The 20,491-nt window shown below is 57.6% G+C and overlaps 1 protein-coding gene across 8 annotated transcripts in view; it reads left to right on the top strand.

Annotated features, from left to right (window-relative positions):
* The first annotated feature begins 445 nt into the window (after window positions 1–445).
* SYT7 (synaptotagmin 7) overlaps window positions 446–20,491 on the top strand; it is a 62,122-nt gene continuing 42,076 nt past the window's right edge. For 7 of the 8 annotated variants that reach the window (XM_066251675.1, XM_066251672.1, XM_066251668.1 and 4 more), the window contains exon 1: window positions 490–1,248. In XM_066251675.1, the coding sequence (XP_066107772.1) occupies window positions 1,218–1,248 (31 nt within the window). In that variant the 5' untranslated portion in view covers window positions 490–1,217. Of the gene's footprint in view, window positions 1,249–20,491 lie in introns of all 8 variants that reach the window. The other variant, XM_066251667.1, reaches the window with a different exon arrangement.

Raw genomic sequence — 20,491 nt, 5'->3', positions numbered from 1 at the left:
AGGTTTGGTTAGGGCCCCTCAAATGCTAAGGGAAAGGGCCCTTCTCTTCTCTGCCACAGAATCAAACAGTTCCAGTTCTGCAGAGAAAGAAGAACCAGGGTTCATCTGATTGGGACTGAGCTGAGCTGACAGGGGGGCAGAGAGGACCGAGAGAGTCCCAGGTTTGTAAGGGCAAGGAGAGATTTCCTTCCTACACACGGAAGCAATGTCAAGGAAAATAAGGGCGGGGCGGGTAGATGAGCACAGGCTGTAAGGTTTGTTTTCTTCTTCTAAGCCTTAGACTGGGTTAAGTGGCGAGTCACTAGGTCTAGTCTAGGGCGATCCTAGACTTTTCGGTTCCATATGTGTGCAAGCTTGAGAGGTGGCCAGAGTAGAGGATCCAGGCTCAGCCTGGCAAAAATTCCACTCCTCGTTTTTGCACACACCAGCCCGTCTCCCTCGGACCGTCGCGGTTTGGAGGCCCGAGCTGACGCCCTCGAGCCGTCACCAAGTGGAAAACCTGGACAGGATTTCCACGCCTTTTGAAGCGGAGTCAAAAAACACCTCGGAGGAGGTGGCGGGCTCCGCGGCCCTGCCGGATTCGAAGCCGCTGCTATCAGGAACGCACCGGCCGAGTGGGCCGCGCAGTGCGACGGGACCCGCAGGCTCGAAGAACGCAGCCGGAGTGCGCCGTGCCCTCCCCACGGGGGCTGCAGGCAGGCGGGACGCGGGGCGGCGGCGGTGCCCTCGGGGCGGCTCCGGGCGGCGGCGGGCGCGGGCTGCAGTGCGGCGCGCGGCCGGCAGCGGGCAGCAGCGGGCGGGCGGCGCCGGCGGTGCCCCAGGCGCGCTCACACACGCGCTCTCACACACACACGCGCGCACACACACACACACACACACACGCACGCACGGCCTCGTATACACACACACAAACGCACGGCCTCGTACACACACACACACACACGCTCCGGCGCGCACACGCGGCGCGCAGGCCGGAGGGAGGAGGCTCGGCGCGGCTCGGCGGCGGCTCGGCGGCGGCAGCGTGCTCGGAGGGCGGGCGGGAGGGCTGGCGGGCGGCCCCCGCTCCCCGGCTCCGCGGCTCGGTGCAGCCCGCGCGGCCCCCGCCCTCGGACCCGCCCCCGGGGGTCGCCGGGCCCCATGCCCTGCGGCGGCGGCGGAGCAGCGCGCGGCTACGGGCGGCTCTGAGGAGCCCGGAGGGAGCCGGCGACGAGGGGACCATGTACCGGGACCCGGAGGCAGCCAGCCCAGGTAAGCGCGGCCCCGCGCGGGCTGGGCGCCCTACGCCGGTGGGCAGGACGGCGGCAGCGCGGGGCGCCGTCTCGGAGCCCCGTCCCTGGGCCGCCAGAGCCGCGGAGACTTACCCCCGGGGTCATCGCAGCCCGGGGGCGCGGGCTGGAGCGACCGCGGATCGGACCCCGGACCCCCGTAGTCTGAGCACCGCCGGGCTGAGTGCCCGGCGCCGGCTTCGCAGTATCCCCACAAGGACCTCCTCCCACCGCCACCACCCCCCGGCCCCAGCTGCCCAAGGACAACGTGTGTGGCGGAGCGAAGAGCCGCTGCCCCCGCAGGAGCCGGCCGGTGCCCTCAGGCATGCCCGGGTCCCCAGCACCAGTGTCATGAAAGGGGAGATGCCAACGTTGGGGGACCCCAGGACAGGGATCCCGGGAAGCTTTGACCAAGGTTGCAGGCACTGGGGAGCGAAGTGACATCGGCAGTGCCAACTGTGAATTGAGAGGGTGCCAGGGGGCAGGTGGGAATCTGGTGCAGCAGCAGGGGATGGGGCTGATGGGGAGCCGCAGAGCGGTGAGGAGGGAGGCAGGAGGACCCGAGGGAAGGAGAGCCGACATCCATGAGCATGGGGGTGCCAGGGGAATGTTCTCCCGGGCTTGGGGAGGGGGGAAGCCGAGAACCCCAAACTCACTCCAGTCTTGTCGGAGACGGAGGGGGAGGGGCCTGCTCCTCTGCATTTCTCCCGAGCTGGAGCCCGGGGAGTGGCCTGGAGCCCACGTCTGCTCGGCATCCTGGAAGCCTGGCGTCCTGGCAGCCAAGCCCAGAACCTGTCTTCCTTTCCTGGGCAGTTGGTTCTGCCATTTCCTCGGGCTCTGGATGCCTCCTTGTGCAGTGCCCACCTGTAGGCAGGTCCCCTGCAGTTCTTGCCCAGGCTGGTCTCAGCTCCCTCCGGGGGTGCCCGCCCCAGGCCAGCGCTCCCACTCTGCCAGTTCTGGCAGCAGGGTCTCAGTTCCTGGGTTTCTCTCTGATGCTTAAAGCACCAACCCCCCAGCCTGAGGACTTGCACCCAGAAGAGAGTCCCTGGGCTTCCTGACTCCGGTATCCTGAGGGTGGAGGTCTGGGGGAGGGACCAGCTCTAGGATGACCCTCCACAGAAGGGACCTAGGACCCCAAGGCTTTTGAGGGCTGTCCAGTGGACGCCTGCTTTTCTGCGTTTGTCCGGGCTCCACTTTGCTCTTCCCTCTGGGGCGGCCTGAGCCTGTCCTTGCCTCCTGAAGAGTCTGCTCACCACCATCTAGTCATTGCAGCTGACTCTAACTGAGGGAGATTCACTGGGCCAGCCATTGCTCACTCGGTGCTCAGGTATAACAGTGAAAGAGACTCAGTCTCCCTTTCTGGAACCTCGTGCCCATCTGTGAATGTCCTCTAGGTTATGGCTGAAGGGACATTGACTTTGAAGATTCCTCCCTTCATCTATCTGGACCCAGGTTACTTACCCTGGCATCTTCCCCCAAGAGGCAGCCAGCTTCCAGCACCTGGACCAAGGGCAGAGGCATTCTCCTGGTTGGATCACCCTCTCAGAAGCCAATAGCTTAGTTCAGAGACCAGCTCTGGGATGTGAGAATGGAAGGGGAGATGCAGTGAGGACACTTTCCTTCCCCTGCTCACCCGCTCTCCTGTTATGTTAGTGGCCTGGAGCTGTGCCTTCTCCTCTCCAACCCTTCTCTTTCCTCCCAGGCCTGGGCACCATGACATCACCCCACCTTCAAGCACCTCTGGCCTCTCCATGGAGTCCAACTTTACATGTTTGGCATCTTCTATACAAAGGGCCTAGGACCCAGCGCTGGCAGCCCCTCGAGTCGCCCCCCCCCACCAATGGGCCTCCCTCTCTGGTGTGGACGCCGGCCTTGCCCACTCCCACTGCAGCTGCCGGACCCACCAGTGCCATGGCAGGGCCAGCTCTGGGAAGCAGACCAGCCTGCACTCTACTTCTCTCTGATGTGGGCACTGGGCTGGGTGGGATCAGTATTGGGTTGGAGATAGCAGGGTCTGCTTTTCTCCTAGTCCCCTGGGGATCTCTGAGGGACCAGAGACCTCACTCTAGCCTCTGTGCCCCTGGCATCTCTGCCTACCTCCTATAAAGCCTACAGTTCCAAGCTAGACTTCCTCCCAGCTTTCTCAGGCCCCCAAGACTCTGCTCCTCCAGCCAGGGCTATGTGTCCCCCACTTCTGTGTCCCCATCTTTCCTGTGCTTGGCACCAGGTGGGAGTGAGGCATGCAAATTAATTCCTGTGTGATTCAAGCTAGTCTCTGGTCTCCCAGGGGCCAGAACCTTTTATATCCCAATCCTTTCAACCTACTCCCAGGAACACCTGCGGCCCAGTCCTTTAAGATTTTTTTAATTTCCTGTTCTCCCATCTCCCAAGCTGGTTCCAGAGGATTTCTGTGGTACCCCCTTCCTCAGCCCACTCACTCAGCATGTGCCCATAGGGCTCAGCCTACTGCTAAGATCCTTACTTGACAGGACAGGCACAGTTCCCTTCCCACCCAGGCAGTTCTCTCCCAGATCTATCAAGGCTGAAGCAAGGGACTATGGGAAAAAGCCAGAACCCAGTAAAGAACGAAGACTCCCATCAGCTTCTGCTCTAAACTCTGCCTGGCCTTCCCCAGCTATGCCTGCAAACTCACCTCTGCCACCTCCCCTAGACATGTGGCCCTCTCCGTGTTCTCAGTTTTCTTCTGCCCACCCCCAGGCTGACCTGGCCAGGCCTTCCTGGGCCCCTCAGATGCCTGTCCCCAGGCCAGGCAGGGCCTCAGCAGGCCTGCAGGGGTCAGCGTTGCAGTGGGCAGGCAGGATGGCAGTGGGAAGGGAGGGAGGGAGAGGTGACCTTGTAGTGAGCGAGTGATCAGGGCCAGAGAGGGAAAATCTGAACCTGTACAGCAGTGCGAGCAGAGAGGTGAGGTCCTGAGGGTGGCCTGGCCTGGCCTGCCCGGCCCTCCGCAAGCTTGCCCCTGGGGGAAGCAGTACTTGCAGTCTCATCTGTTCCACCTGTTAGTGGGCTCTGCCCCCTACAGCAGCTCTGCCTGCAGGTCATTCTTAGGGAGTGTGGAGGGCACACTGTACGGGCCTCCTCTCTCAAGGCAGAAGAATCCATGAGATTGCCCGGGCCAATGGGCACCTTCTGGGCACGCTGAGGGCAGTGGCTATTTGGGTGATGTGTGGAGCAAGAATTAGGAGTATGGCTGAAAGAACAGGTCAGCGGTATGCTGTGAGGGCTGGAGGCTCGGGGACCAGGGCTGCAGTGTGGGACGGTCCAAGGACACCTGACTCTGTGTAACCATTTCACTGACAAGTTCTCCCCCACCTTCATCTACCCATACACCCCCCACCCCTTACCTGTGCCCTCTGCACACTCCCAGACCTCCCTGCCCTGTATCCGGCCTCGGGTCAGAGCCTAGGACTGAAGATCAAAGGGTCTTCCAACAGGCCGTGACCTAGAGGGGCACCTGCGGCTGAGCAGGTGTGAAATGCAGGCAGGAAGGGATGACTTCCGTGGGACTTGGGTCAGGGGAGTCAGTGCTCCCAAGCTATAGAGTTTCCCGTGGAGACAGGACCCCCTTGGCCTTGGTTCATGCTGTTCAGTGGCCTCGTGGGGACAGCTTGACCAATAGGCTCAGTGCTAAAGGACTGTGGGATGGAGGGGAGGAAGACAGCCTTGAAGCCCACCTTAGCTGGGTAGGAGGGGCTGGAACAGGCTTGATCAAGGTGGGAACACACAGGCCAGCAGGTGACAGGCGAGGGACAGCTGGAAGTCAGGGGGCATGGAAGGCAACAGAGCGCCCGAGGAGGGCCGTCTCCCTCACCCCCTGGAGCCTTACCGTTGCAGGAGGTCTTCAGGGAAAAGCAGAGGAGGAGTGGGTGGCTCCCCTCCCTTCCCTCCGCCCCCACTCCCTGCCCATCCCCTATTCTCTCAGGGACTTTGAATCCTTATTGAATCTGATGGACCATTTTCAGTAACTGCTTCCCCCAGGGGAGTGAGGCCGGAACAGCAGGGAGGAGCGTGGTGAGGGGCCTCCCGGAGACTGTTGGCTGGAAGAGGGCTCCACCGCGCAGGCTGCTCAAGGGCATCAAGGCCTCCCAGGTGGGCACCGGCACCCCTGCTCCATGGGCAGTGCCCTGCAGGTGGCACATACAGCTGGTGAGGTCAGCTCTCTATCGGGGCAGTCACCGGTCTGGCTTGGTGCCAGAGCCACCCTGTGCCAGGCCAAGCCCGGGTGCCTGCCCGCCTTGCCAGGGAACCCCAGCCAATGGTGCCAGGCGGACTGGGTCGGTTCCATGGACATGGACATCTCTGACCTTCCAGGCAGCGGGGGCAGCCGTCTGGGCCCTGTCCAGCTTGTGTCTGGAAGACAGGGTTCGGTCTCACCCAGCAGAAGTCCCCAGGGGTTGGAATGGAGTTGGCAGACGGCATAGGACCTGTGGAAGGGGCTGGATGGCGCCCAGAGCTGGCGCCTGGGATTCTGGACCCAGCTGGTCGGAATGTGGGCCGGCATGTTGGGCCTTCTCTGGGGGCTCTGCAGCTTCTACCCGGTAGGGCCACTTGGGAAGGTGTCTCCCCTGCTGGGCGGGGCTCGGAGCCCACTAGTGTCATGGTTGACACTAGTGGGGCCCCAAAGCGGGGGCAGGGGAGGCGGGGCCTGCGGGGAGAAGCACGGTGTGGTGGATGTACCTGCCTGCGGTGTGGCGTGGGTGGCAGCGGACGGCCACTGTGGTACTGTGCTCCTCTGAGTGCCGTCCCTGCTGCAAACAGCAGCTAATGAGTGGGTTCGTAGTGAGGTGCCGAGGTGTGCAGGGAGCTCTGTCGGAAGCACCGGGGAGGGGAGCGCCTCCTGGCCCTGGGTCCCTGTCCCTCCCAGGGGCCCTGCCTGTCCCCTGCCACACCCTCCCACCTGCCAGCTTGGCTGCTTCCGAGGCCTCCATTTGCTGGGAACAGGGCCTCACCTGGCTGTGGGCACGCGGGAGTGTGGACACGGGTGTTGAAGCTCTGGTGTGTACGGATATGGGCATTTCCACGACAGTGTGTGAGTCAGTCAGTGAGCGTGCATGTGCACGTGTGCGTGTGCGTGTGTGTGTGTGTGTGTGTGCGCGCGCGCGCGCACCCCGCCCTCAGAGCTCTGGGAGGGAGACTGCCCCCCTCTCCGGGGCCCTGCTCCGTTCCTGCCCTCTGGGGCCCACGGGGAGCTGGGGGCTCTCAGCCTGGCTGGGAGAGAAGCGGCCCATCTGCCTGTCAGAGACAGGAGGGAGGGGTCCGAGCTGCAGCCCAGGGTCTCCTGTAGCAGCAGGGAAAGGGGAGAGAGAGCTAGGGGCCTGCAGAGCCCAGGCAGCCCTCCGGTTCTGGAGCCCCAGAAGCCCCGGGAATGAAAAAGGAGGGGTGCCAAGAGGTTGGTGCCAGTAGGTCGAGGACTCACCCTGCCCCCAGACAGGGTGGGGGGCACGAGCCGTGGGAGGCCGTGAGGGGCGCCTGCGTGAGGCCCTGCACGAGGGCAGCGGAGGAGAGAGCTGTGTGGCTAATATGTCCAATTAAATTACTTCAAACCCTGCCACGGCAGCTGCTCCCGGCGGGGCCCTGGGTACAAATTGGATCCGTCTCATTACCAGAGGGTGGTGTCAGCAGGGCCAGAGAGCAGGGCCAGCTCCAGCTGGCACACAGGACCCTCTCCCACTTTGCCCAGCCTGGGCCCACTGAGGCCCCTTGGAGCATTTGCTCATCCCCTTGGGGTCTCCGGGTCCACCGGGTCCAGACAGTGGGGCTCCCTGCACACCTCTGTACCATCCTGACCCCCATGGCAGCTCAAGGGCTCCTCTGAGCCCTTATGCCTTTCTCCAGGGATGGGGACTTCGTGCTTTGTACAGGGGCAGCCCACGTGAACCCTCTCAGGTTACATGCATACCCATTTCCTCTCCTGATGATAACAAGAGCACAGGAATAATAGCAAGTTCTGATTTGTGGAGCGCTCAGTATGTGCTAAGTAAGCACTTACATCGGTGCGGCAGGGGTTGGCTTACTTAAGCTAGGTCTCTGGGGTCAAACAGCTGTTTGTTTAAGTCCTGGCAGAGATACTCGCTGCTGTGTCCCTGAAGCAAGTTACTCTGCCACTCTGGCCTCAGTTTCTTCCTCTGTTAAATGGGTATGATGATGGTTCTTACCTCCATAGGGTTGGAGAATGAGGGAAGATAAGGCAGGAAACATCTTTAGCAGAGAGCCCAGCACATAACAACACGCAGCCGACAGCAACTGTTAGCATTATCCTGACCCAGGCGATTGACGTGTGGGATGGGGGTTCCAGAAGCTCCGAGGAGGACAAGCCTGGCTTCAGCCCTGCTGGAGGAGGAGCAGGGGAGGGCTTCACTTAGCCAGTGTCAGTCACTTACCATCAGAGCAGCCGGAGGGGGGACTCGCAGTCAAAAGTCGATTTGAGATTCCAGCCACACTGCCCGACCTAAGGGTGAGCTTTGGGTCCACGGCCTTGGTTCTTGAAGGCAGAGTAAGAGTATGCCACGTGAGCAAGCAGGAGCGAGGCGTTCAGGGTGGCGGGGACGGCACACACAGCGGCCTGGAGCTGTGACACGTCTTGGCCAGCTGAGGCAGCAAGGAGTGTTTGAATGGGGCTGGAAGGGGGGCCTTTGGGGGTACTTGTAGGAGTTGGGGCTTGGGGAAGGTAGGATGGGCCAGGTTAGGAAAGTCTTGGCATTCTGAAATAGAAAAATTGGATTTTTTTAAAATAGAGCAATGGAGAGCCGTGATTCAAGCAGCTCTCTGTGAACTTTAATGCGGTGACAGGGTGGACCGCCTCTCACCTGCACAGGGCTGAGTCCAGGACGCCCACAGGGGGAGGTCCGCAGCATCTAGCTGGACTGAGGCCCTGCCCTTTGGAAGCTCGCGGTGGATAATGGGCGACCAGGCAGCAGCCTGGTACAGGTGGCCATGAATGGATACCCACAGGCGCTTCCCTAGAGAGCGGGGGCATCAGAGAAAGCCTTCTCAGGAGGGATGTGGAGCCGAGGTGGGCAGGCCCAGGACCCAGGGACACAGCTGATGCTCCTGAGGATTGGACCTTCATCCCCGCCCCAGCCTACACCACTCACACTGCCCTGCCAGGCCTGAGTTCCAGGGCCCCACCAGAGCCAATCTGTTTCCACAGCAACTAGGTGGCCGTCCTCATTCTGTGCCCTTGGCCCCTGGCACAGGGGCCCATTCCCAGCAGGGCCTGGGTGTGTCTTCTCACTTCCCTAGGGGCCGTCCCTGGGTAAGTGCCTCACAGCGTGCGCACGTATAGTGCGTATGTACGCCCTGCAGCAGGAAGCAGGGAGGTGGGAATGGCCTACGTCACCTCCCCACCTGAGCTGAGGATCTGTTCCTGTGGGGGACAGGCTCAGGTGAGCGCCGGAGAGCCTGACGCCAGGAAGAACGACAGGCCCCTTCACAGGAAGGAAAGCAGCCTAGGGAAGGAGAGGTCAGGAGGGTGTGCAGGTCACAGCAGTGGCAAGGGAGAACGTCCCAGCCGGGCCTGGTGGTCTTCAGCCCACAGCGTTCCTCACACACATCACTCCATTGCATCTTCACAGCAGTCCTGTCAGAGAGGTGTCATTATCATTGTTGTGCAGACGAGGAAACTGAGGCCTAAAGAGGTGGAGTGTCTCACTAGGTCACTCAGGAGAACAGGGATGAGATTTCAGGTCAGCCTCCATTGTAACCACTGGCCCACACTGCCTGGCACCTCTCTTACCCCACTAGGATCCAAGCCAGGCTGTCTCTCAGCCCATCGCTTGGAAGGAAGTGCTGGAAACTGGTAGTGGCTGCAGAGCTGGGCTCAGAGGGTGTCCCCAGCGCCTCCGTCAGTGCTCAAGATGTCCCCTGAAACCATTGTTTTCCAGTCCCTGGAGTGGGGGAGAGCCTCCGTCCCGCCCTGTCTCCTCTCTCTACAGCCCTGTGGAAGGACCCTGCACTCAGGGAGGCACCCCTCACTCCCTGCTTGGCACCTGCCAGCCCTGGAGAAGCTTGATGAATTGGCTGTGTGCCCCCCCCCAACCCCATTCCTCCTCTCCAGCCCCCGCCTGGCTGGGGAGGTGCGAAGGGAGCGATTTCACAGCCTGTCAGCTGAGGCCTAAAAATACCCAGAACTCCAAGATGCTTGGGCAGGGGGAGGAGAGAGCAGGACCAGGGATGGGGGGCAGGGGTGCAACGATAACTTGGCCAAAGAAACCCTTGCAGCACCATAGTCCTGCTCAGGAGGGATGGGCAGAGGTCCCCAGGCCCCCTGGACAGTCCCACATCTGGCAATGATGAAGGGGGGCTATCGCTGGGGTCCTGAGAACTCAGCTCGGGCGCTCAGACCTAGAGGAGGGCTCGGCATCAGACAGGAGCTGTGGACCCCAGGGCCCCAGGACCTCCAGGCAGTGCCTCTTCCTCCCTCTCCACCCCCCCCAGGCCCCCTGTACAGTCCCACATCTGGCCATGATGAAGGGGGCTATCTCTAGGGTCTTGAGAACTCAGCTCGGGCGCTCAGACCTAGAGGAGGGCTCGGCATCAGACAGGCGCTGTGGACCCCAGGGCCCCAGGACCTCCAGGAAGTGCCTCTTTCCCCCTCTCCACCCCCCCCAGGTCGGCCGGCATCTTCAGGCTGTGAGTGCTGGGCATGTGACTGACTCCTTCCTGGAGAAGGTGCCCGCTATTGTTAGGGGAGAGGTGTGAGGAAGGCAGCGTGGACAGAGGTGCCGGCAGGTGTGAGCTGTGACGTGTGAGTCACCTGGGCGCCAGAGGGGGCAGAGGAGAAGGGGTGTGGTAGCCCACGTCACTGCCATGTGGCTGTGTGCTGAGGCATGGCGTGGCCCCCTGCGAGTCAGCCAGTGCCCAGAGAGGGGGATGTGGACGTGTGTGTGCGCGTGCATGGGGACCTGCTGGGGTTGACCTGTTCTTGGTGCTAGAATGCTTGTGGCAGTGTGTGATCGAGAGTGGCTATGCCAGACAGCAGTCGCGTGGAAGCATGGGAGCAGGTGCGGAAGCAAACACGTGTCATGTCATATAGACACGTGATGGTGTGTGCTTCTCATGTGGAAACATGTTGGCACGTGGGCCTGTGCAGAGGGACACAGACACAGCTCTCTGGGGCACCAAGCAAGGGCGGAGAGAGTCATTAGGCGAGTAGTGTGGAGTGACAGCGGAGCAGGGCTCTGGAGGAGAGGTAACGGGGATCCAACCCCAGACTCGCCATGCGTCGCTGAGCTTTGTGACGCTGGGTGAGTTAATTTACCTTCCATTGATGCATTTCCCCGTCTGTAAAATTGAGACAATAATAGCACCTACTTCAGTGGGCAGATGGGAGGATTTGATGAGCTAATGTATGTAAACTGCCTACAACCAGGCCTGTCACAGAGTTACCGCCATATGTAGACTAGCTCTTATTATCTGATCTTCTCCTTTGATGATATAGCTGGGAGCACCAGGTTCAGAGAGGGCAAATGACCTGCCCAAAGTCACACAGGAAGTTAGTGGGCCGAGCCAGGACTAGAACTCAGACTTCAGTGCCTTAAGACAGGGTTTGTTCAAAACTGGACCCATTCAGCCACAAGAAGCTCCCACGACACAGGATTGTAACCCCACTGGCATCTGGGGCCTAGCTTCTGTCAGTGCTGGCCTGGGGTCTTAGGAACTTAGGGGTCTTCAGGCCCGCAGCCAGCTGTCCGAGTTAGAAACATGGCACTGGTTAGCCTGTGGACTTGGCCAATTACTCAACCCTCCTGAGTCTCAGTGTCTTCCCTCTAATGGAATAACAGTAATACATACTTTATGGAGCTATTACGGGGGTTAAATGAGAACCTGCAGGTAATATTGTAAGTGGCTGGTAAGTACTCAATAAGGTCAGCTGCAATTATAACCAAAGTGGAACCATCCCACCCAATGCTCTGTAAATGGTGACTTCCTGTGCTTCTACTCCAGCCCCTGGATACCCTGACCCCTTTCCACCTGCTACCCCATACTCTGCAGGGCTTAAACTGATTAGGGACTGCCTTGCTGGTAACCAAGACCTGTCTTTGTTTTCTGTTCCTGGCTTTGCCCAGGAGGGAATAGGACCCACCACTGGGACTGAGCTCTCACCACTCACTTGCTACATGACCTTGGACAAGCATCACTTCCTCTGTGGGCCTTGATCCTCCCTTTATAAAGTGGGAAAGGCAGTATCACATAGTCCCAGAGCATCCTAGTCATGTTGCTGTGTGACCCGGGAGGGTCCCTGGCTCAGCCCACTGGAGGGTGGCCATTTGGCAAGGAGAGAGGAGGTCTGGCTTCCCTGGGTGACTGGGGCGTCTGAGGCCTGAGCTGGCTGGTGGCCTGCCATCACGCCCGCCTGTACCTGTGGGTGCGTAGGAGGGTGTCCAGGCCTGACTGGCTGGGCACTGACATTGGGGCAGGCTCAAGGACAGTGACGTAGAGAGAGCCCTTCTTGAGGCTCTGGGAGCTTCCACTCCAGCCGTCCTCCTCTGCTCTCCTCCCCTTCTCCTCAAGGCTTTGCTCCAGCAATTCCTCCTCTCTTCCTGTCCTTCCCTCCTTCCCCTTCCTGGATACTTCTCCCAGTATCTCCCCCTCTCTGCCTCCCCGACTTCTGTCATCTTGACCATCTTCCAGGGAGCTTTCTTTCTCTCTCTCCCTCTGCAGAGGGGAGATTCCCCCTCCTCCGTCTCTCTGCTTCCTGAGGTTCCTCCTCTTTCCTTCCTACGACATGATGCGTGCTCCCATTCTCTGGATCTTCCTGGCTTCCCCTGCTGCTTCGGAGCCCAGGTCCCCCCCTGACTCAGCGTGGCCCGTCTAGGCTCCTTCCAGCTTCTTGTCCCCTGGTTCTCTCACTTCAGAATCCCTCCCTCTCCAGCATCTCACCTCCCTTCTGCCAGTCCCTTGTTGCTCCTTACTCCTCCACCAGCCCTCCCCTACCCAGCCTCAAAAGTTTTCTGGCCTCCTTCAGCTGATGGGGCCAATCCAGGCCGTTTCTATGGCTGGTGCTGCTACCCTGTACCTCAACAACCCCTGAGCCATGTGAGTAAAAAAAAAACAAAAACCCAAAAAACAGGGTCAGCTCAGGGCCCAGGGACAGGCAGCGTTGCCTCCTAATTAGCAGGAAGTAATTGGCTAGAAAAAAATTTCATTTAGAATGAGAAATCAAGACTTCAAGTTAGAGCTGAGCCCACTGGTGGCCCCTAGGGAGCAGGAGAAGGGAAGTAGCCCAAGCCAGGGCCTCAAGAAGCCCCTCAGGAGACGAAGAACCATAGGACCCCTCCCTGGCTTGCTCCCAGGACTCTAACCTTCGGAAGGAGGGCAGGTATCACTGGGCTGGGAGTCCCACCATCTTCCTCTGAGTTCTAGATTCACTACTCGCTGTGTGATGGGGCAAAACCGCTTACTCCTTTAAGCCTTGGTTTTCTCTCCTATAAAATCAGACGAGGTCCTCAGTACCATGGGGGTTGACTTGGACAGTGGCTATAAAAGCACTTTGCAGGCTGTAAAGTGCTGCGGGAGTTAGAGGTCTTGCTGTCTTCCTCCACGGGCTCTCAGCTAGGATGTGGAGGTGGTGAGGAGGCGGTCTCGGGGACACCGAAGGGGCAGCCAGGCTTCCAGGGCAGGTGGACCCAGCCACGCTGCCAGATTAAAGGCAGACAGATGTTGTTTCCCGTGCGAGTCTCAGCACTTAACCCACTGCACCACCCGGAGTGGTCCCCTTCCCTCTCTGAACCCCACTTTCATCATCTGTAGGATGCCGATCATATTTCCTCCTGGGGGGTGGGAAGGCTAACTGAAAGGCTAAGTGCTTGCTTATCCGATAGTAAGTACTCAATAAATGACGTTGGCTATAGTATCTATGTAATTAAAGGCTATTATCTTTACTCCCTGCCTAGATCCAGAGAAGCTGTGATTTTGAGTGTTATCTTTCAGGTGGTTTTATTTGTTTTGCTTTTTTTTTTAAGGAGGAGAATTTTTACACCCAGTGACGCTAATATCAATCAATTCCTACAAACAACAAACAGATCTGCTTCCCAAAGAGCCCCTATCTTTGGGGTGGGGGATGGGAGTGGGTTGTAGCTGTGGCCTTCTCTGACCCCCACTTTTCCCTAGGTGGGGGCATGGGACAAGTTTCTTATTTGGGTGGATGTGAGGTAAGGAGCCTCTATCCCGTGGAAGAGATATTACAGGTCTTTGTGTTCATCTTGGTAGGACTGACCCTGCAGTAGGAGGTGAGCTTGTATCTGTTTAAACGGGTGTACCCCACTCACCTTTGGAGGAGGGAGCAAGAAGTTTCACCTGCCCGGGTTGGCCATCTGGATTGAATCTTTGCTGTGAACTGGGCAAAACCACTGGAACACAGTCAGACAACCTGGAGCACGGGTGTTGGGCAGCACTGCAAGTTCAAAGCACCAGATTGGCCCCAAAGGGGTGAGGGGGCAGTGGGAACCGGCCAGCCTGCTACTCCCTCCCCATTCTCCCAGCGCCCCCACTGGGGACCTTCTGTGCGCCCTCTCTAAGCACAGTACCAACGCCAGCCTCCAGGAGGCAGTGTGGCAGGCCCCCTTGAGGGAATGGGATATGGCATTTACAATGGCGGGGAGTAAACTGCTGAGTGGGGACCTCAAGGGGGAAAGGGAGCTTTTAAGGTCAGTTGGTCGCTGGTAGAGTTTCAGCTTAAGGATGACCAGGGAGAAATTGACAGCAGAAGGTGGGACCGCTATGCTGCAGTCCTTATTCCGGTTGGTTGGATCCCGCCCAGGGGCAATGCAAAGAGTGGGCTGACGGAGGGCTCAGTCCCAGGACTGAGTCCTGTTTCAGCACCAAGGACAGCGGCAGATGGTTGACACCGCTTTCAACACCATGGACAGAGTTCGGGCTCGTGCTCCGTGCCTCTGTCCTAATATTTGTGATGCAAATAATACCCTGAATATGGTAGAATGGCACCTCTGATAGGGAATCTCAGACACCCTTATATTCTAACAAGGTGATTTAGGACCAGAGAACTGAATTAGTTGCCTAAGGTCACACAGCCATAGTATCACAGTGGATGGCAGAACTGGACTCAGATTCCCAGGGTTCTCTTTCCATCCGTTACTCCCACAACCAAATTTCCACTAGTTATCCCCCTCCCTCCTAAACACCTCTGGGAGCAGCTTCGCGCTATGTTGCATCCCTAAGAGCTCTCGAGCTGACAAATATGAAGTGTGCTCCGCCCCCGTCAAAACCCCAGGTCAAGAATCTGAATCTCAAGACAGGGGATTCCTAGTCCCTATGGCTTTCATGACTCCGAGCCTCAGGTGGGAGGGTGTCAGGGCAAGACAGGTGACCCGACCTGTGACTTGGAGAGGTAACATTGAGTCATCAAGCATAAGGAGCTCTTAAGTGCTCTGAGATCCCTGAATAAAATATTGCTCACCATTCCCACCCCAGATTCTTTGCAGCCGTGTATTATTAATAACAATAAGATGCTGATTTAGGCCAAGGCACAACAATGTATTATTCATAAAAGTAACTAGTGGTCAAGGCCTGCATTTAATCATCACACGTCCCTGATCCTGCCCCCGCTCCACACTCCTGATGGAGGGGCCCTTCATCTGAGCTCCTCCTTTCCTGGGGTCCTTATGCTCTGATGGATGTGATCATTTTCATGAGTGCCCAGACAGATCATCAGCTTTGGGATAGGAGTCAGTGGGAAGATTGCAGGTTCCAGTCTAACTTCTAGCTGGACACGCTTCAGCCTCGGCTCCCTGCTCAGAGCTGGCACCGCAGCTGGCCCTGTTCATCCTGAGTGGCTTTGACCCCGATGACTTCCAGACTTAAGAAACTTTCTGGGGTCTGCAGAGAGCCTGTCTCCCTCTCCTCCTCTTTGGAGGGAAGTCAGGTGCTCAGGCTTCCCGAAGCCAGGAACTGTGGAAGGTGGGGAGTGGCTGTGCAGAAGGGAGGAGGTCACCAGGGAGATGATACCCCCATCGCCTCCATTAAATGTAACAATGAGTGTGAAGCCCTCGGTAAACTTGGGAGCACTTTGTAAACTGTTCCACACTGAACAAATGTGAGCCATTATTACCAAGGCCGTGCTCTCGGCTGGAAGAGAAAGAGCAGAGGGAGGAAAGGGGGTAGAAGAGGCCCTCGTCGCTTGCCAGGCCTTGCTCTCTGATGAGGAGTCAGAGTGCTTGTGGATCCTGACGTGTCCCTGTCCAATTTCTTGCTGGAACAGCTCCTGGCCCATCCAGATAATCCTTCATTCGCTGTTTACTCACTTGGCATCTCCTCTGAATTCTAAACTGTCTGCATCCAGCTGGCCCTGCGGCCCCTGCTGGCCCTCTCCCCAGCTCGCGCACGCATTATCTGTTTTTATTACAGTCAAGGTTGAGGAGGCTTGCTCGTGCTAAGCCCCTATTTTCAGCTACTTAGAACTTTCCAAAACAACTCCTCTCGGGCCTCCTCTTTTGCCAGCCCTGTTCCCACCCCGGCTGAGGCCGCAGGGGCTGTGGGCGCCTCTGCTGCTCTCTGAAGGACACTCAGAGAGACCGTCGGGAGGGCTGGGGGTAGGGCCGAGGCTCAGCTTTCCTAGGAAACCAGCTCCTGGCTCTCTTTCTCTTCTTTTTCTTCTATCGCCCATCTCATTTTCTTCTTTCCTGTAGCAAGAAATGAGCTGCCCCCATTCCCAAGGTGGGTGGCCTGGAGCGGGGAGCTTTAATATGGAGAGAGGGCAGAAAATTCATCGTGACAAAGGCCTGGTGCTTTGCCTGGCTGTCCGGGGTTCAGAGTTTAGCCCATTGGTTTTCTGTTGCTATCTCCCAACTCTGCTTTTTTTTTTCTTTTTCTTTTTCTTTGTATTTTTCTGAAGCTGGAAACGGGGAGGCAGTCAGACAGACTCCCACATGCGCCCGACCGGGATCCACTCGTCGCTCTGTTGCGACCAGAGCCACTCCAGCGCCTGGGGCAGAGGCCAAGGAGCCATCCCCAGTGCCTGGGCCAACTTTTTGCTCCAATGGAGCCTCGGCTGCAGGAGGGGAAGAGAGAGACAGAGAGGAAGGAGGGGGTGGGGTGGAGAAGCAAATGGGCGCTTCTCCTGTGTGCCCTGGCCGGGAATCGAGCCCAGGACTTCCGCACGCCAGGCCGATGCTCTACCACTGAGCCAACCGGCCAGGGCCTCCCAACTCTGCCTTTTTCTGGCCGCGCCCGTGTGTGTGTGTGTGTGTGTGTGTGTGTGTGTCTGTATGTGTTGGGTTGGTAGGAGGTAGGGAGGTATGATACACACCAAAAATGCCCCCCCTCCCCACGCCCAAAAGCCCCGGGGCTGCCAGGCTCTGCACCTGCCAGTGCCCTCGCTCCGCACTCCGATTCAGCTGCTCAGCGAGCTCACCAAGGGTGCTTTCTCTGGAAACCTGCGCCTCCGGCTTCCACGGCTTTCCGCCTGACCCATGGTCCTGCAGCCGCCAGAGGATGGGCGGGGCGCTGCTGGGCAATAATACTTCCTGGTGCAGACCAGGTGGGAGGAGGCGGGATCAGCCTGGGGCCGCGCTGGCATAGGTAGCGCGGGTAGATAAAGCCAACCTCCAACGTCGCTTGGCTTTCTCTCTGAAATAGTAGTTGCCCCCCCCCCCCCCAGTCAGCACAGCAGAGACAGGGCCCTGGGCCAGTCCTCAGGTACCCCACCCTCCTCTTCTGCTCCCACGCTGTCCAGCTGCAGGTGCTTAACCCCCAGCCTCTTCTGAGACCTTTAGGTAGACTGAGCCTTTGTCCACTGAGAGCGCTTTGCGGAGGCCGAGGGCTGGGCCGGTGGAGGGAGGAAAGAGCCCCGGGAAAGGTGTGTGTGGGGTCTCTGAAATGCTTGGGGTAACTGGGGAGTGGCTCTCTGGTAAAATTCTTGGGGAAGTGGAAGCCCTTTCTCCTGCTGCTCTTTATTTAGGGTTCATCAGTTTTTTTCGTTTTGTCCTGCTATCCTCGGAGCACCTTGTTTCAAGGCTTAGCTCCCAGGGGGTGGAACACAGTGAGAGCTGCAGGGTTTGAGGTCTTACAGACTCCGAGTTCAATCCTGGCTTTGTCTCTCTTCTGCTGTGTGCTCTTGGACAAATCTTGAACCCTTCTGAGCCTCAGTATGCTTCTTTGTAAAGTGAGCATAAGAGTATTTGCCTTCAGAAGGGTGTGGAGGACTGTAAACATGATTCAGTGTTAAGTGTACATTAGTTACTATGACTAAAGGCACCTGGGAAGGTGAGCGAGGGCCTGGGGTCTGGGTGTGCCCCAAAGGGAGAGCAGTCTAGAGGGTGTGGGATGATGGGACAACTTTGGAAGGGCTAGATCTGGGGAGCTTTCATGTCACCATCTGAAAGTATGAGAGCCAGTTAACTCTGGGGAAAAGAGCCTGTGTGCATGTCCAGCAGCTTTGCCATGTTGTATCCTGGGCTGTGGGCTATAGGAAACCCCAAGCAATGGGGATACTGGGTCTTCTCCCATTGGCCCTGCTTGGGGAACAGGACTACCCCCAAGAAAAGAGGAGGGTGGACAGAAGGTCAGTTCATTCACTTCTGGAGGGGAAGAGACTGCTTTGAGCGCATGTCATCGGGGAGGGCTTCCTGGAAGAGGTGGGCTTACCTGGGGCCTTGAATAATTTCATGCATTTGCTCAGTGCTTACTTATCTAGCCTCTCCTGTATATCAGACCTTGGGCTACAGAGATGAGTGACCTGGGGTCTCAGCCCTCTAGGTGCTCCCAGTGGGGGAAAGACATCGAAAGAACTAATTCAAGGAAGAATTGCCGTAGTTACAGGGGAAGCAGAAAGAAATGTGGGAGGGAATGGAAACCATCTTTGTCTAGAGATCTGGAGGGTAGACAGTAGAAGGACATTCCAGGCAGAGGGAACAGCATATGCAAAGCTTCGGGTGTAAAAGATGTTGGCCTTCTCGGAGGAAGGAGAAGAATTGGGTGTGGCTAGGCTGTGCAGTGTAGCGTCTTACAGAATGTTGGCACATCCTTCAGCTCAGAGGAAGCACTGTAACTGTGGTAAAGGACAGGCTCGAGTTGCCTTAGTTCTCTCTGCCTGTTCCTTCCTCTGTGAATAATAATGACACAAGGTTGTGGAGGTCATATAAGATGGTGCTTACAAACTTCTTGGCACAAAAGGCATGTGCTCAATTAATGTGAACTGTTACTTTATCCAGCAGGGGAAGTCAGGGGTAATTATCATATAAAAATGGGGGGGGGGACTTGAATCCAGGCCATCTGCCCCCACGGCTCTGCCTCAGAAGGACAGACAGCATTTGAGTGGACAAATAGTGGGCATAGGGAGAAAATTCCAGGCTAGAGGAAGTACATGCGTACCTAGAGCCCGTGGATGGCAGAGTGGGCCGGGCATCTGCTTATAGCCATGCCTATGGGTGGCCGGACATGTGTGAATGTGAGCACGGGTGTTTGTGCAAAGAGTGAGTCTCCATGACTCATGTGTGTATGTGTGCATGCATGGGTGTCCATGCATGTGTATGTGTGTGAGTGTGGGCATGGGTGTCTGTGCCAAGGGTGAGCCTCCATGGTGCATGCACACGTGTGTGTGTGTGTGTGTGTGTGTGTGTGAGAGAGAGAGAGAGAGAGAGAGAGAGCGCCATAGGTGTCTGTGGCCTGCGCATGTGCACCTGTGCCCCTCTGGCTCCCCTCCCATCCCCCCCGGGAGCTGGTGAGCTGGCTCTCAGAAGTCCCTCCCCCTCCAGCAGCTCCCCGGGGCATCTCAGTAGCCAGCAGCCCTGTTTGATTCTGTTCATCCATAAATCATGACGTGCTGAGGAGATGAGAAGAAATTGAGAGTGGGGGCAGATCCCTGGCAAGGGACAGGGTCAGGCCTTCAGTTCCTTCAGTTCCTACCTGAAGCCCAGCCCGGCCTCCAGCTGTCACCCCCACCCCCAACCCCCGTGCCTCAGCCCTCCCCACTCCTTGCCATCGGCTTTCTCTGATGCTTGCTTGCTCTCGGTCAAGCCCTGGGCTGGGTCATGAAGCAGGGACTGGGTGGGTTTGGGGGAGGCGGAGGTGCACAGAATTGAGTAAGACGTTACCCCTGGCCTCTGCTGTGCTGTGCGGAAAGCTAGATGTGTATCTAGTTCAGTATTTCATTCAACACTCATTGAGCACCAACTCTGCCCCAGGTACCTCATACCTAGTGAGATGGGGGGATGCCATCATCGCTAGCACCTATTGCCTATTCTGGGCTAGGCGCTGTGCTAAGCACATTTGTGGGCTAACTCATTCAAACCTCACAGCAGTCCTGTGAGGCCTGCACTATTATTATTCACGGATAGGGAAACCAAGGCATGCAGAGATTTTGCCGCATGGCTTGGAAGAATGAGAGCCAGAATTTGAGCCCAGAGAATCTGGCTCCAGAGCCCTGGCGCTTGATCACTGCACCCTGAGAGAAGGGCAGGCATAGTGTAAGGGGTACTCAGAGGCAGAAGTTAATTTCTATTGGGGAGATTATGGAAGGCTTCCTGAAGGAGGTGCTTTTCCTCTGGATCTAGAAAATTCAGGAATTGTCAGGCAAAGATGGGCATGAGGGAAGAGAGGAAGAGGTCCTGGTATGTGTGGTGTGTGTGTGTGTGTGTGTGTGTGTGTGTGTGTAAGAGAGGTCCTTAAAATCTATCGCTACAATCTCTCCCAACTTGGTTGGGTGACAACTGAGATAACAAACACAAGCGTTGAACATTCAATAAATATTTACTGAGTGCCTCCTATGTACAGCCTGTCACAGATGATCCTGGAATAAGCAAAGCAGATATAGCCCTGCTTTCATGGACCCTGTAGTCAGGTATATAGTAGGTGCTCAATAAATGGTAGCCTCTATTATTATCTTTATCCTGGAGGCCTGAGATTCCTCCTCACTATCCTTTCAACAAGCATGTGTTAAGGACCCTCTATACACTTGGCTCTGTCCTTGGTGCCGGCACAGCGGTGACCAGGAGAGCAAGCCCTGCCCCCACAGAGCAGACATAGTAGAGGGGAAGACTGTGCGTGAACATCTTGTCCACCCTCGGACGTGGGCTGCCTTTTGGGGCACAAAGGCTTTACTCTGAGAGCTCTCTGGGGAGTGGAGTGGTCAGGAGCACAGGGTCTGTCCAGGGGACCTGCAATGCCTCCACGACTGTCAGATTGTTACTAATCCTGAGCTCTAATCAGCTGACATAGCCACCACGGGCCTGGGCGCAGGGGCAGTGATGTGC

The sequence above is a fragment of the Saccopteryx bilineata genome, chromosome 1, assembly GCF_036850765.1.
Source record: "Saccopteryx bilineata isolate mSacBil1 chromosome 1, mSacBil1_pri_phased_curated, whole genome shotgun sequence".
In the NCBI taxonomy this organism is placed as follows: Eukaryota; Metazoa; Chordata; class Mammalia; order Chiroptera; family Emballonuridae; genus Saccopteryx; species Saccopteryx bilineata.
Note: the sequence above shows the minus strand (reverse complement) of the source record. Positions and strands in the feature narration are given on the sequence as shown.